General features: G+C 47.0%; 1 protein-coding gene and 1 long non-coding RNA gene across 2 annotated transcripts; one reads left to right on the top strand and one right to left on the bottom strand.

Moving 5' to 3' along the window:
• Positions 1-732: 732 nt before the first annotated feature.
• Positions 733-16,331, bottom strand: LOC115065208 (transmembrane protein 271-like). Its single transcript, XM_029544979.1, has 2 exons — positions 14,704-16,331; positions 733-759 (listed from the first exon to the last, which is right to left on the bottom strand). The coding sequence occupies exon 1, from the start codon at positions 16,329-16,331 to the stop codon at positions 15,207-15,209; it is 1,125 nt and encodes a 374-aa protein (XP_029400839.1). The 3' UTR covers positions 733-759; positions 14,704-15,206.
• LOC110330225 lies at positions 8,749-12,576 on the top strand. Its single transcript, XR_002380945.2, has 3 exons — positions 8,749-8,787; positions 8,880-9,104; positions 11,693-12,576. It is a non-coding gene; the product is annotated as an uncharacterized LOC110330225 (long non-coding RNA).
• Positions 16,332-17,385: the final 1,054 nt, after the last annotated feature.

The following is a 17,385-nucleotide window of genomic DNA, read 5'->3' on the forward strand; positions in this document are numbered from 1 at the left end:
TTAAAAATAAAGAAATTTTAAGGACTTAAAATATTACTTTTTTGGGCTGGTGAGATGGCTCAGTGGGTAAGAGCACCGGACTGCTCTTCCAAAGGTCCGGAGTTCAAATCCCAGCAACCACATGATGGCTCATAACCATCTGTAACAAGATCTGACGCCCTCTTCTGGAGTGTCTGAAGACAGCTACAGTGTACTTACATATAATAAATAAATAAATCTTTAAAAAAAATTACTTTTTTAAAAAATCAGGCCTTAAGACAATTTTCTCATGAATGTCATCACTGGAGACTAAAGTGTACTTTTTCATTATTCTGTTATTATAAATACAAAAATAACATCCAGATTCATTGAATAAATGAGTGGGGGGGTGGCTAAGTCAGTAAAGTGCTTGCCCTGCAAGCATGAGGCCCTGAGTTTGATCCTCACAATCCATATGAAAGCACCAGGCATGGTAGTGCGATTTGTAATCCTACTGCAGAGGGGCAAACAGGGTCTCTGTGGCTTGCTAGCTAGTCAGTCTAGTCTGATTGATGGGCTTAGGCCAATGTGAGACTCTTGTCTCAAAGGAAGTGGAAAACCTACCTGAGGATGACATCCAGGATTGATCTTTGTCTCCACGTGTGTGTACACAAGTCCATATGCACATGGACCACAGGAACATACAAACACCACTGAGTTGGACAATGGTGGTGCAAGCAAGCAGATCTCTGTGAGACCAGCCTGGTCTACAGAGTGAGGTCAGGGCTACACATTGAAACCCTGTCTCAAGAAAAACAAAACAAGGACAAACAAAACGGAAAAAAAAAGAAACATTAATAGAACTCAAACTCAGTTCCTATTTCTAATTAGCAACAATCTTGATAAAACTCAGCAAACTGGTCAGAAGAAACATCCTTTTAACGTGTCTACTGAGAATCCCAGGGAATCCATCACGATTGTTAACCTCAGAGGCCCTGGGCCTGCATCCCCTTACCCTCTCTACTCAGGTGGATTCTAGCAAGTCTGGTGAGACCAGAAATACACTGAGGGTTTGGAAGGCAAGAAACAACTATCACTACTCATTAAGTGATAGGGAAATAGATTATTAAGAAGAAATTTCAGTAAGGCTGCTTATAAAATCAGTATATAGTCTTCAAACCAGCAACAAGAAAACAAAATGTAAGCAGTGACCTAGATAACTGCAGACAGATCCATGGAACGATGAGGAATTTCAATTGTCCAGAAGGCATTCTACCCATAGTAGCTTAAGGTCCACTCAGTTCCAGGTTGTCCAGGCAGAGGACCATGAAGTAAAGGCAGTTTCATCTATGTAGGGATGTGCCAGGAGCGCTAAGAACACTTGAAAGTAGCATAAACTGGGCTTCATTAGCAAAAAGTAAAGGAGAAGATGGCCCAGACATGGAAAATGATGCTACAAACAGCTAAGAAATAGTTTTTGTATTTGTTTATTTTGGCTTTTCAAGACAGGGTTTCTCTGCCCTGGCTGTCCTGGCCTCAGAGTCAGAGATCTGCCTGCCTCTGCCTCTTGAGTGCTGGGATAAAAGGCATGAACCACCACAGTCTAGCTGAAATAATTTTTCTTTTTCTTTTTTTTTTTTAAGATTTATTTATTTATTATATGTAAGTACACTGTAGCTGTCTTCAGACACTCCAGAAGAGGGCGCCAGATCTCATTACAGATGGTTGTGAACCACCTTGTGGTCGCTGGGATTTGAACTCAGGACCTTCGGAAGGGCAGTCGGATGCTCTTACCTCCTGAGCCATCTCACCAGCCCCGAAATAATATTTCTTAATAAGATGATAAGATCACAAATGACACACATTTATACCCACAGATACACATGTAGGCATATAATAAGGATAAAATGGAAGGTGTGCTCTCATTATAAACAAAAATAAATCCCTAAGTGGATTAGAGGCATAGGCAAACAAAACAACAACAAAAAACAACAGCAAAACTTAGTTTCCCAAGAAAGGAAACTTCAGGATCAAGAATCAAGATTTCCTAAGAACAAAACAGGAAGCACAGTCTTTAAAGGAAAGGTTAGCAAATGTGACTCATTTATTGCCAAATAAAAAGCACTGCACTTGAGAGAAGGTATCTGCAAACCCTAGGCTAATGCTGGGTATCCCAGGGCAGACATGTTGGAGAATGGGATGTTAACAGGAGATAAGGCTATGAGGGCTAATCCTAACTGTAAGACTTCATTACAGGGGTGAGTGAGTTACTGTTGAGATGGATTATCACAGCATGGGTTAGTTATGGCACAGGTGAGCTAACTGTCATGAGGTGTGGGTTTTACTTACAATAGGGTGTGAGTTTATTACAGGACATGGATCATTACAGTGTTGGTTATTATGGTGTGGGTTACTCACTACAGGAATGAGTTCCTGATAACAGCAAATCGGCCTACCATGGATTGAAGGCCCTCTTCAGTAGCTGGTATCTTGATCTGGGATTTTCTAGTCTCCAGAGCCAATTGATCTATTGTTAATAAAGCAGCCTACCCCAAATATTCTATCAAAGTCACAGGAAATAGACTAAGACAAGTGGTTTATAGAACACACATATCAACCTGTGGTGGTTTGAATGATGAATGCCCTCATGGCTCATGTATTTAAACATGTGGAAGGCTATGAAACGTTTAGAAGCTGGAGCATGTCACTGAAGGCAGGCTTTGAAGCTCGCTCTCTCCCTCCCTCTCTCTCTCTCTCTCTCTCTCTCTCTCTCTCTCTCTCTCTCTCTCTCTCTGTCTCTCCTTCCTCCTTCCCTCTTCCCCTCCCCTTCTTCCCTCTCTTCTTCCTGTATGCACAATACCTTGTGATTAGCCAGCTGTCTACTCTTGCTACCACACCATGCCTCCCTGTCATTATGGACTCTAGCCCTCTGGTACTGTAAGCCCAAATGAACTCTTCCTTAAGCAGTTTTTTTTGGTCTTGGGATTTGTTTGTTTGTTGTTTTTTGTTTTGGTCATGATACCTTTTTTTTTAATCACAGCAACAAAAAAGATATAACTAATACAGCAAGTTCTGTAACTAATACAGAAATCTTCTTTATGAAGTGGAAAGAGAAAGAGTTTCTAGAAAGCTAGAAAAAGAGCACAAATGACACCAAATGCCCAGTAAAGGCATTTCAAAACACATATAATGAAAGGAGGACAAGGCCCCACTTTACAGCACCCAACAAAATGGCAAAATTGCTGCGACCAGGAACACCAACTTCTGAGAGGTAGGAAATAACCTTTCTCATGCTTCTATGTACCAGGTTTCACTGTGCACAGTAATCCTTCAGTACCTGGTAGAGCCAAACCATACACACCCTAACCCTCAACTCAGTTGTGACTCAGAAGAAAGCCTGACTGTAAGCAAGACCATGAACAGGCATCTTAGTGTTTCCTGTTGCTATGACAAAATACCTAAGACTGGATAATTTATGCAGAAAAATGGTTTATTTGCTCACAGTTTTGCAGACCCTGGAGCATGGTACTAACATCTTCTGATAAGGGCTTCATGACTGCATCACAATGTGGCAGATGGCTTCATGGTGAGTAGGGAAAAAAAGAAGAGGTCCCATGGTAAAGCAAAAAGAAAGTCTTGATAGATCATTATGCAAGACTAACATTAATCCCTTCCAAGCGTAGGACAGCTCCTGATGATTATACTCTAGCCTCACCTCAGAATTCTCAACTGAGGAATACTGAATGGCTGAGAAACACCTGAAAAAATGTTCAACATCCTTAATCATCAGGGAAATGCAAATCAAAACAACCCTGAGATACCATCTCACTCCAGTCAGAATGACTAAGATTAAAAATTCAGGTAACAGCAGATGCTGGTGAGGTTGTGGAGAAAGAGGAACACTCCTCCATTGCTGGTGGGATTGCAAGCTTGTACAACCACTCTGGAAATCAGTCTGGCAGTTCCTCAGAAAATTGGACATAGTACTACCGGAGGACCCAGCAATACCTCTTCTGGGCATATACCCAGAAGATCTTCCAACTGGTAATAAGGACACATGCTCCATTATGTTCATAGCAGCCTTATTTATAATAGCCAGAAGCTGGAAAGAACCCAGATGTCCCTCAACAGAGGAATGGATATAGAAAATGTGGTACATTTATACAATGGAGTACTATTCAGCTATTAAAAACAATGAATTTATTAAATTCTTGGGCAAATGGATGTATCTGGAGGATATCATCCTTAGTGAGGTAACCGAGTCACAAAAGAAATCACTAGATATGCACTCACTGATAAGTGGATATTAGTTCAGAAACTTAGAATACCCAAAATACATTTTGCAAAACACAAGAAAACCAAGAAGGAAGACCATCGTGTGGATACTTCATTCCTCCTTAGAATAGGGAACAAAATACCCATGAAAGGATATAGNTACAGAGACAAAATTTAGAGATAAGATGAAAGGATGGACTATCCAGAGACTACCCCACCTGGGGATCCATCCCATTATCAGCCACCAAACCCAGATACTAATGCACATGCCAGCAAGATTCTGCTGAAGGGACCCCGATATAGCGACTTCTTGTGAGGCTATGCCAGTGCCTGGCAAACACAGAAGTGGATGCTCACAATCAGCTATTGGATGGAACACAGGGCCCCCAGTGGAGGAGCTAGAGAAAGTACCCAAGGAGCTGAAGGGGGATGCAACCCTGTAGGTGGAACAACAATATGAACTAACCAGTACCCCCTGAACTTGTGTCTCTAGCTGCATATGTAGCAGAAGATGGCCTAGTCAGCCATCATTGGGAAGAGAGGCCCCTTGGTCTTGCAAACTTTATATGACCCAGCACAGGGGAATGCCAGGGCCAAGAAGTGGGAGTGGGTGGGTAGGGGAGCAGGGGCGGGGGGAGGGTATAGGGAACTTTNGGGATAGCATTTGAAATGTAAATAAAGAAAATATCTAATTAAAAAAATGGGAAAAATGGGGGGAAAAAAGATTAAGTAGAGGGCTGGAGAAATGGCTCATCGGTTAAGAGCACTTGCTGCTCTGAAAGAGAATGTGGGCTTAGTTCCCAACCCCCAACATGGTAATTTACAACCATCCCAAACTTAGTGCCAGGGAATCTGGTGCCCTCTTCTGGCTTCCACAGGTACTGCATGCACCTGGTTCACATACCATTCATGATGCAGGAAATAAATATATAATAGAAAAAATAAATCATAAAAAATAAAAAGAGCAAAATAAAAAGTCACACCCCAAGGACCACACCTCTAAGACATAAAACTGTGAAAGACACTAACCGCATCCAAATCACAGTGATTATCTATAGCTTCTTTCATGCTTTCTTTTTGAGTTCTTTAAGATTATTTTGAATGCTCTTTGAAGCAATTTAATATTTGGCATTAGTTACCCAATAATTAATGCATTCCTTTCAAGGGTCAGCCTGTATTCTGGTAAGAATTTTTACATTGTGGTTTGGAAGATGGCTCAACAGTCAAAGCTCTTGTCCCCCCAAAAGCAAGAGAACCAGAATTCAGATCCCAGGACCCATGTAAATGCCAGGTGGGCATGGCAGCCTGCCTGCAATTTCATCCTTGTAAGGAGACATGAAATCTCTTAAAGAAAACTGTCTTGCAAGACCCTACCTCAAAGAAGAAGGTATAGGTATTGAAGATTCTCAGCATCAACTTCAGACTCCCACATGTGCATGCACATGTGTACCCACACATGAACACATACATGCATATGCACAAATGCATCACACAATACACATATAAAAAAGAATTTTTGTGTTCATGAGCTGTACAGGTGTAGTTTTTCTTCCTTGTGATGTATTTATCATGCTTTGCTATGCAAGTAGTGCTAGACTCAGTGGGCATGTTAGGTTGTGTTCCCCATTCTGAGATGCAGAAGAAAATTAAACTTGGTTTCCATCACAATGTATAATGCTTCTGTAGGCCCCAGCTGTATAGATGATTTTACCTACACCCCCAAGCAAGCAATCACTTGTGCAGTAGACATCAGCAGAATGTCCTCTGAGAAGTATTTGGAAGTGAGGTTATGTAATCCCGCATGGCATCATATTTGAGAATTAACAAAGACTCCTCTTTAATACTTTCCATATTTCATATTAAAGGTTTAAAAATGTTTAGCAGTGGGCTGGTGAGGTGGCTCAGTGGGTAAGAGCACCCGACTGCTCTTCCAAAGGTCCAGAGTTCAAATCCCAGCAACCACATGATGGCTCATAACCATCTGTATCAAGATCTGACTCCCTCTTCTGGAGTGTCTGTGGACAGCTATAGTGTACTTACATATAATAAATAAATAAATCTTTAAAAAAAATGTTTAGCAGTAAATACCCCCACAGAATCTGTAACAAATTTTCACTAACAGTGTATTAAAACAAGACAAATGTATTACATTGTTTTGGAGTTCAGGTGTCAGAGTGGGTTTCACCAACCAGAAGGTGAAGGACTAGCAAACTAGGCAAGGTCTACCATACATATCTGAGGGAAACTTGCATTTCTTGCTCCTTGAGAAAAGTTGCTCTCCTGGGGTTTACAGTTCCTTTCTCATCCTTCACAGATGTGCTGGGAGTTGGTTGGTACTGGTTGACTATGAACTTTCTCCTGAAGGCTTGTGCTGTGAACACTTTTTATGTGGTTTATTGTGCTATTGTGAGAGGTAGAAACTTTAGGAAGAGGACACTTGAAAAAGGAAGCAGGTCCCTGAGGAGGTCCTGACATGGCAGCAGTTATGACAGGCATGATACTGGAGACATCGCTGAGAGCCACATCCTGTTCTGTGGGCAGAGCTGGTATGAGCTTTTGAAACCTACCAAAGAGTTTCACTCCCTGGTAACTAAGCATTCAAATATACGAACCTAGGAGGACCATTCTTATTCAAACCAACACAGTAATAGGCTCATGTGTTTGAAATCTTTGTAACCAGTTGGTGGAACTGTTTGGGAAGGACTAGGAGGTGTGGCCTTGTTGGAGGAGGTGTGTCACTGAGGGTGGGCTTTGAGGTTTCAAACGCCCTCACCATTCCCTGTTAGCTTCACACTTGTAGATGTGATGTGAGCTCTCAGCTACTACTCCAGTGCCATGACTGCCTGCCTGTGTACTCACATCCTCCCCACCGTGATGGTTATGAGCTCACCCTCTGAGACGGTAACCCTACCAGGCTTTCTTCTATACTTTTTTCTTTAAGTTGCCTTGGCCATGCTGTATCTTCACAGCAATAGAAAGGTAACTAAGACTGGGATGGCCCACTAGGTTCAGATAATCGGTATCTCAAAGACCAGAGGGAATTACAGAAGAGCTCTGGATATTCCTGTAAGTTTATATAGGAATAAAAGAAATAAATATAGGAAAGGTGGACTGAGTTGAAGGAAGTAATTTAAAATCAAAATTTAGCTTTTTCTTCACTCTTTTTTTTTTTTAGTTTAAAATTTTTGTGCTGTAATTTTGATGACTGTGTAAATAGGACTCAATAGGTATATTTATAGTAAAACATGCTCCAAATTTGTCCTAATTTTCAATACAAGAAGCATGTAGAAAGAGGTTGTTCTAGTCTCCAAGACTATCAACACTACTATCCAGGTCTCGATGGTCTGTCTAGACTGAGCTGTGAGCTGGCTGACAGTTGCTGGTGACAATCAGCAGTGTGCCACAGGGATGTCAAGTTTCCTGAAAGGGGCTTTGGGGTAGCTGAGCCCCTCATTGGAAAAGGGTAGGTATGTAATTTGAGAGAAGGGGTCATTTAGAGGCTTGAGGGACCTTGAACAAGTGCTGAGCAGACTGCTGGACGTCTGTCTTCTGCCAAGGCTGTTCTACTGTCTACCTGTAATCTGGGCTATAAAACTCCCACTCGTGCCATACAAAGACAAGCTTTTGTCCTACTTTGACCCAGGCCCCAGGAAGACCACTGACTCCCCACTGTGTTTCTGGACGGAGCAGACAGCTCTAATCTGAGTTCAAACATCTTCTCGGGCTCTTCTTCCCACCTGAAAGTGGCCATTTTTAGGATGAAGACCTGTTCACACACCATCACCACCTATATATGTCTTTAAGACCAATTAGCCTTGACCTGACACAAGGCCCCCAGCTAGATCTACACCTTGATCAGGTGATAAGGAACAAAGGCGTGACCATTTCAGCCCAGACATGCTTTTGTCTCCAGAGAACCTTGAGGTGGTTCAAGGTGGGAGCACAAGAGCTCTGAGCTTGCCGCCATCCTGCAGCAGTGAGTAGGTGGCTGCACAGTGGCAGCTGAGCTTCAGTGTGGGAGAGGCAAAGTCACGCATTTAAGGAAAAAATAACCTGAATTACACTTTACAAAGCAGGAGGGGCTGTCATGGGCAGGCCCCCGCAGACCCTCCTCCAGGGTAGTTCCTGTTCCTATGGGTTGGGGGTGCAGTGTGGGAGTTCCTGTTCGTATGGAAAGATGGGTTGGGGGAGGGGTGCAGTGTGGGAGTGCTGCAGCAAAGGGAAACTGAGGATGTGGGAACTCAAAGACGACCCCTGCTGGGCAGAGACTGGAGTAAGCAGGAGGGAAGACTTTCCAAGGTCCTAAGAAGAACAGTTTGGGGGGCAGTGGTCTGAGGTTCCGTTAGAGCAAGAGAGAGAGCTAAGGCATTTATTTATATATCACCTCTTCCATGGATGCTCTAGGAATCCCGGGCCTGTGGCTTATCCAGACAAGGCCCTCTGAAGGCTGTGTAGGACAGCCCCTCAAGAAAGAGGGTGACAAGTGCCAGCCTGAGCTGTAAAAATACTCAGTTATTTGTGGCTGTCTTACAAAAAATTGCAAATAAGACAAATGTAAGAAGTTTTCAGAGAACTTTCCTCCTTCTGCAATTGCTTTTACCGTTTCATCTTGTTCTTCAGGCTACTCACATGGCATAACTTTTCAGATCTGTGAGCACACATGGCCTACTGGGCACTTGGCCTTGCTGGCACAACTTTCTTCCTGTCTATACCTGAGATCTCAGAAGCTGACTGGTTCTACTGGAGGGAAAGAAAGAATGCTTCCAATGGAGGCACTTGACCCAGTTCCACGGGGATGAAAGTAGATGTCTGTTTCCTGTGTTGACCGTGGTCATCTCTACACTCCCATACCAACACTGGATCTGCATCCAGTAAGTACCCCACGATGTGAAGTGCCCTTCACGAATGAATAAAAGTGGATGCTGCCAGCAATAAAAGTTCCCAAGTCCATTAAGCACTTAAGAGCATTAGGAAGTCCATTCTTTGTCAGTGTTTGTCCACTAGCTTCAGCATTAGCCCCACCCACTAGCCCGCTCACTAGCCCCGCCCACTATCCTCGCCTGTTCTTTCATCCAACCTCCACATCCTACTGTGCATTCTACCTCCTAGATGCTATTATAGGCAAGCTATTGTGTGGATTCTACCATACGCCAGTCATTGAGAATATTCTAGATACACAGCCACATCTGCTCATGCAGAGTGGAGGAGGCCAGGCCTACCTCCAGTTCAGGTTCAGGGCTGGTCAAATATCAGGCGAGGGCCTCTGCAATTTCTGCCTATGAGGTTCTAACTGCTGTGACCACACTAGGCTGGGGTGCAGATGAACATGAGGAGATAGGCAGCTCTCCAGGAGGTATGCTTAGGCCGACTTTGAGCAAGGGGCAGTGGAGGAGGAGCTGGACGCAGATGGCTTGTATTCCTGGCTATAGGAATGTGACTTAGGTAAGGAAACAAAGGAAGGCTGGGTCACGGTGGTCCTGCGGTAACAGGTAGACATACGATAGGGACCTCATTTCTGCTTTCTTCAGGGGCAGTGCTGGGGTCCCTAAGTTCCTCTGTCTCCTTTCTATAAACCAGATGTTAACAGTATCAGGGCCTTGAGAGGACACGTGGTATAAATGGCCTGAAGTACCAGAAGCAGTGTGGTCTGTATGCTGCTGTTTATTCTCACTGCTATTACTACTGCATCATTCACAAGGCCCTTCATTCCTCCTATCCACATTTCTGCTCTCACCATGTCGTCTTTCCTCCTCCCTAACTCATGCCCCCTCGTAGAGAAAAGTAAGAATGGACCTTGAAATGCCATCAGGGCTCATCCTCAGCCTTAGCAGCAACCTACTATCTGTATCCATTCCTCAACCCCCAGATGCTGTGATTCCTCCTTTGCCCTTGATGCCCACATCTGATAACAGGCATGGCTTTCCCTCATGTACACTACAGGCCCTTTATTTGCCAGGAATATCATTGTAAGCCCTCACAGCTATTGAGTCACTGGATTTCCCATTGAAAATCTGCATCAGCTCTTCTCCACCCCTGGGCCAACCATAGTTGAGATGTTCCTTTCCTTCTGGACTTTTTCTCAGTAAAGCAACACGACATGACAAAGTTTCAGGAAAATGTTGCATCGAGGATAGAGATGAATGCTGGGCAGTGGTGGCACACATCTTTAATCTCAATGCTTGGGAGGCAGAGCCAGGCAGATCTCTGAGTTTAAGACCAACCTGTTCTACCGAGCAAGGTCCAGGACAGACAAAGCTACACAGAAATCATGTCTCAACACACACACACACACACACACACACACACACACACACACACACACACACACACGGATGGAAGAGGTTCCCTAGGTGACTCAGAAACGACTTCACAGGAAAAGCTCAGCTTGGATGGGGCCTCAGCAGGAACAGTAGGATTATCACAGAGGCTGCCTGGAACCTGGGGCACTGGAGAAGCAAGAGGCCTGAAAAGCAGAAGGCCTGCCTGCCCTGCTCATTGCTATGAGGCCCAGTGAAGGCCCAGAAGAGCCTGTGCCCCTCTGCCTCTGACTCCTTCCCTCACCATAGTTGGCCGTGAACAAGAAAGTGGCCAAAAAGCATAAATTTTGTGAAGTATCCTGTGTTTTAAAAGAGATTTTATTGATCCAACAGTGACATTCCATTGAGGATCAATGGCAGATAAAGTGAAATATTATAAGATCAGAAATTCTCTGACAGAAAACCACAAATATAAAATATAAAGCACAGAAACTAAGGATACTGTGTAGGACATCACTGCCAAGGGCTACTGTCCTTGGCTATCCTCCTAGCCAAATAGCTTGTATCTTTGGAAGTTTGTTGACTCTGTTAAGTTACTCCATACTGCCTCCTATATGTAATCCCTCCTTAACTGCATGTGGCCTCAGGGAGGGGCTAGACTACACATGCCAGGGAAGATTGTCAGGGGGTAGGGGTGGGGCGGGTCCATTGATGTGACTATGGGAAAGCATCCCTGCTGAGCCAACTCTTTCCAATGGGGGGGGTGACTTTTGGTGGGGAGCACTTATATCTTTCACCTATGCTTTATAAGCTCAATAAACTCATTGGTTCCTCAAAGTGAGCTCTAGTAAATCGTACCTGTTTGTTGTTGGGACCCTAGGAGGAGGAGGAGGAGGAGGAGGAGGAAGTTACCAAACTTCCTTCTGGGAAGGAAGTTTAGCAACAGAATCACCACGCTTCTCCTTTTATCCCAGGAGTTGCTCCGAATTCAATTTTGAGAAAATAAGGATAGTTGCTTGCTGTTGTCCTAAATTCATTTCTTTCTCCCTTTTGGGATTTCCCCCTTTGATTGGATAGTAAACCAAGCAGAGACACTGGATCCTTGAAAACTATACCTGTTGACATGAGACTGCAGCAGACTCTCAGATGGAACAGGTATATAAGCTCCTAGTTCTCAACTATACATGCTTATTGCTCACAAGGTCTCTGCCATTTATCACTCTTCTCTGAGACCGTAGTGAGAAGAAATACTTTGGGTGATGATGACTTTTGGGATACTGTAGAATGAGCCCATCTTCACAAGGAGGTGCCAAGTGGCCATCACTGGTGTTGCATGTAGCCTGGAAATTCAGCCTGATAGCCTAACCCTTGCCCTGGTCCCAGCACATGGCACCATGAACCCATGGAGATGCCTCGACACTGGAGATGGTCTTCTCTGTTTGCCCGTTCCCACTTAGCCATGGCCTCAGAGGTTCCCGCATGATCATCCTCTGACATAATACTGCAGCAGAAAGAGAAATAGAAGATCAGGGGCCCACAGCCAGCCCACAAAGCCAAGAATGGATTCCACTCTGTCTCTAATGCCCCAGACTGCACTTATTTGGCCTGGCCCTCAAACATGCAAGAGGCTATATGTGCTTGTTCATGCAAATATGCACATGGGCATGTGCATTCATCAGTGAGCATAAACACTTACGTACATGTTACTGTATGCACAGTCACTTACGTTCTGTTGTGTGGTATGTGCATCCTGGTGTGCACATGCATACACACATGCATGTGTGTATATGGACTCAAGGTTCCCTCCTTTTCTGCATCAGATTGTCAGGATTCAGCACTTTGAATTCACAAACAATCATTTGGCTGGTTAAATGGTTGTTAAATGATTGTTTAACTGAATTTTCATCCAAAGGCTCAGCTGTGCAGTATTACTTCATGTCACCCAGAACAGAACATCCTTCTGAGGCAATGCATTAAAAACCCAGGCACCAAGGTCCACTGATTCTGTAATAAAACTCGGCTTGTTTGACATCTGTCCAAGTCCATGCTGTGTCCTAACCTCTTAAAACTAACCCCCCAGCCCTAAGGACAGTGAGCTTCTCCTGTTGAGCAAACAGTGCCTTACAACTAATACTTAGCATGTAAAAACATTAAGATAGGTCTGTGTGGAAGAAAGGCCAAGTAACACAATTAGCTTTGGACAATTGCTTAAAACTTCATTGAAGAAGTGCGGACATGAATCAAACTGCTGTGTAAAGTGAGGAGGTAACAGCCTTAAGACCCTCTCTCCACACAGGTTCCCTGAGAGCTGACTTCTAACAAGAACAAGAACAAGAATTCTTTTCCTCCAATAAACTTTGAAAGTGAAACTTTGCTACCCCACATATCTCATATCCACCTTGGAAAAGTGGAGCTAGTGATATTCATGTACTTGGGAGTTAGGAACACCAAATCTTGAAACATTCATGTAATTCATTTGTCTTGTGAGGTCTAAGGGAAAGCCCTCACCTCCCACACCCCAGGTTCCCCCTGTTGCCCTGATCCGACAATATACACGAATGTCGCAGTGCCTTCCCTGGTATCTGGGTTTGCCCACCCAAGTCCTCTCTACAAAACTTCTGTTCAAAACAAAAACAAAAACCCTAAAATGCAGAGACTACTGACCTTAATAGACAATGTAAAAGACTCATGAGGCATCTGAGGTTTAGAGCTATGTGAAATGTGCATGACTAAATGTCTCGGGTGGGGGGGGGACCAAAGGACCACTTTGGATCTTGGTGCATCTATGCAACCCGGAGACCCACTCCACCTAGGCTGCTTGTGCGAATCCACAGGCTTTTGAGTGGACCCAGGAGAATGGCCAGTAGCCACCTGTGAGGTTGCTGCTCTCAGCTGTAAACGTCCATCCATATTACATGTTTGGATTTAGGTAGATAAGAAAAAGCATCTTAAGTCAGTTTACACTGCCATTTGCAACATTTCTGCTTAAGCAGGAGAGCTGGACTGAATAGACAACAACATGGGGTTTAGCCTCTTTTCTCTCCTTGCCCCAAGAGATCAAAGTTCTGATATAGGTGAGAATGGAAAGAGCCATGAGTGATGGCTTCCTTGGGGTGGCTTTAAATACAGCTGCCAAGACTGAACTTGTTGATGCTTTGATCAGATCCTCAAGCTTCAAAGGAAATGTCTAAGCAGAGATAAGGCCAATCCTCACCACCATAGCTTGACCATGGCTGGTGTCAGACCTCACTGTTCTTCATGGGAATGGGATTGGGCAACCTCCTCCTCTAGTGTCCCAGCTGTAGAGGCCAGCTAGCCAGGTTGTAACTGGGGTAGGATGCTTACAGTCACCAGGGATACAGGGGAGCTCTGGGCGGGGCATTTGGGAGTTGAGGAAAGGCCTTATCATACACCCTGTGACTGGGAACTGTGCCTCCTCTTCACAGAAGCAGCCATTTGCACACTGAAGACAATACTCAGGATTTCCATTACTCTTTTAGCCTGTGGTGCTTGGCACATGCAGAGGAACTGTTCCCCTCCTCCACATAAAAGAAGCACCTTTTGGGTCAGAGCTCTGCTCCCAGCTCATCTGTGAGGTACTACCTGCCTGGTTTCACTAGTCCAGGCACATGGAGGTCAGATCACCTTTTCCCAACACTTAAAGCCTGCTTGGCTTCCAGCCAGCTCACCAGAAGGATGGAGACACTCCAGTCATATAGAACTCATTTCATATTGTGTGTAAATGGTTACACGCATATTATACTCACTTAAAGGTATGTCCTTCACATTCATTAAGGCTATTAGAGTGGTGTATTTAAATGAAATGCTATATAGTTAAAATCACCAGATTATTGAGTTAACAGGAAAATTATTTTGCAGAAAAATTAAGACTTTGATTTTTTAAAATAGGATTAAACTGTTCATATGTATTAACCAAAAATAAAGCCTACTGCTTTGCAGTAGAAACCACACAACTAGTTTCCAAAAACTGAAATGCAGGGGCCTGGCATCAGTGTCTCTTCACACAGCTGTTAGCTCAAAGACAGGTTGGACCTAATCAACCAGTTAGCAGAACACAGCTGTTCTAACTCAGCATTTGTCTGTCCCAATTCAGCCACTCTCCCCCATGCTGATTTTCATGTAGACATCCTCCAATTCCAAGCTGATGAACATTCTCCAATAACATAGCAATCAATTTAATAAAGGAACTCACCAATGTCAAATTGCAATAAATTTACCAAACATTTTCACTGTTTATGGAGAGCTTTACAGTAAGAAAGTGTCGACAGAAGCAGGCACATCCGGGTACAAAGTGTTGCTGTTGGTTGGTCTTTACTTCTGTTCCTACAGTTCCAACTGCTTTGCACTCTCAGTCGAGGTCCTCTACAGGAAATCACCTTTGCTAGGCGTTCTGTTCTTGCCCATTCGACCCAGGACCTCCAAGCACAGTCCTGGGGTATGGGCTTGCCTAAGAGAAGTGTGATCGACGAGCCCACCCCAAACATTTATTGTAAACTTTAAATGGAGTCCGGATATGAACGACACAGAAAGGAGACACCTCCTCACACAGAAAGGAGAATACCATATAGTGTCCTATAGTCTGGCAGATATCACAAGGCCGGGCCAGAATAAGTGCCAAGCCCCACGCAGGCACAACACCACGCAAAGCCTGACTGCTGCCCTTTTGGGTGTCTTGTGGGGGGATCGGGCCTGAACTCAGCAGGCTCGGCTAGGCTCCCAAGGGCGCGCCATCTCACAGGGCGGCCGGCAGCAATAGGGGTAGGAGGCGTTGAGGTCGGGGTCCGAGGGCGCATACCCTGGCAGTTCCACCGACGGGTGCCCGCCACAGCACACCTCCACGCCCGCCTCGTCAAACGCGTGGAAGACGCCCACGTTGATGTAGGACACAGCGTGGTGCGCCGCGAAGCTCGCGCAATCTCCTGGGGTGGTGAAGTCGGACTCCTCCGGGGATAGGATGGAGGCCTCGCTGGGCCGTGGCTGCAGCCGCCGCCCCCTTTTGCCCCGGCGGCCGCGCCGGGTCCGGGAGGCTAGCGGCTGAGCGCGGAGCCCGGGTCCGCCCCGCGGTCGCCCCAAAGATCGGCTTGCCCTCCGCCGGCCCCTGCGGCCACGCCGGGCCTGCGACGACTTGTAGTTCTTGACCAGCAGGAGGCTGAGCAGGCCCAGCAGGCACTCGAGCGAGTTGAATACAGTGGAGAGCACCAGGCCGCGCTGGTAGTCCTTCAGCTGGCGGCATTTGGCGGTCGTGTTGCTGTCCAGGTTGCTGCGGGAGCGCTGCGTGCTAGTGCCTGGGGCTACAGAGCCAGTGCCCTGGCCAGGGCCAGCGGCCGCCGTGCGCGGGGGCAGGCAATAGTGGGAGTACTTGCGTTCCACCAGGGACACCGTGTCGCCGTCGATCACTGCTCCCGCAAAGGCGCTGAGAACCCCGAGCATGAAGACCAGGACGCCTAGGAGCAGCAGGTTTTGGCTGTTCACCGGTCCCGAGGGCCCAGCAGCCGCCCGCGTTTCTCCAGGAGAGGGCTCCGGAGCACCAGCTGGAGATGCGGGGACCCTGAGTCCCGGGCCAGGCCCGGCCCCTGACCCGGCGAGGGGCGCCTCTCGGGGCCCGCAGCACAGCAGGGCGGCGCCGAGCAGAGAGAGGCCGGCGGCCAACAGCAACCCGGAGTAAAAGGCTCCGGCGGCCGCCCCTAGCCGGAACGGCTCCCCGCGCAGCTCTGAGCCCAGTGAGAAGCACTTGAGGCCGACGGCGGCGGCGCTGAGCGCGCAGGCGAGCAGCAGGCAGGAGGAAAGCGCGGCGCAGGCCCCGCGGACGCTCCACTTCATCCTCCGCGCCGGAGCCGGCCCGCACCCGGCGCGCCCGCCGCCGCCCGCCGCCGCCCCCGCCGCCTGCGCCTCCTCCCGGCGCCGCGCGGCCGGACCGCCGGCCTCCTCTTCATCCTCCCGCGTCCTCCCGGGCTCGCGCCGCTGTCACTGGAGCCCGCATCCTCCGCCTCCCGCCGCCGCCGCGACCCCGCACCGGGAACCAAGCCGGCGCGGAAAACCGCAAGGTGCGCGCGCCCCCTCCCCAGACCGCGGCGCCGATCCCCGGACGCGCGGCCCCCCCACTCGCGGCCCCGCGCGCCTCTCCCTGACACCACCCTCCGCGGCCCCCTCCGGACCCTCTGGCCCCCAGGACGCCCCCTCCGGACTTCCCCTAGGAGAGGGGGCCCTCGCTAAGTCTCCGCCTTCCTGCCCTCCCCGGTCAATGCCGCTGTCCAGAGCTCGCCGCCTTAGGAATGCCACTCCACCCGGGCCTCCTTCTCCTGGGACCCCCTGGGCCCCACCCCCAGGACCTCCCACCTCTGCATGCCCTGAGTTCGCTTTTCCCAATGCACCGGGCAGCTTGACTCCACGCCCACCTGACTGGACTGGGAAAACCGAAGAAGTTAGTGAGGGTTCAGCAATAAATAGGTATGAGGGAGAGCCTGGAGGAAGAAATGGGGAAGGGGGATGTGTTCAGAAGGAATGGAGGAGAGTGGTCGGGTATTCAGGGATGGAGGACGAAGTATGTTTCTTTGGGAAGTGCTGACCTGTAGGAATGTGTATTGTGTACATGTATGAAAGGTATGCGTAGAATGTATATAGTATGGGGTATGTGAGGGTGGTGTGCCCGTATGTGTTTTGTGGAGGGGAGCGGTGTGCATTCCGAGATGTTTGTAGGGTGAACATAGTGTATATGCAATGTCCAGGCGTGCGGGGTGTGTGTGTGTGTGTGTGTGTGTGTGTGTGAGAGAGAGAGAGAGAGAGAGAGAGAGAGAGAGAGAGAGACAGACAGACAGACAGACAGACAGACNTGTGTGTGTGTGTGTGTGTGTGTGTGTGAGAGAGAGAGAGAGAG

Source organism: Mus pahari, chromosome 13 (genome assembly GCF_900095145.1).
Source record: "Mus pahari chromosome 13, PAHARI_EIJ_v1.1, whole genome shotgun sequence".
Lineage (NCBI taxonomy): Eukaryota > Metazoa > Chordata > Mammalia > Rodentia > Muridae > Mus > Mus pahari.

What these genes read in the sequence shown, in the direction of transcription:
- LOC115065208 (XM_029544979.1), bottom strand. Translation starts at nt 16,331, where the DNA reads ATGAAGTGGAGCGTCCGCGGGGCCTGCGCCGCGCTTTCCTCCTGCCTG.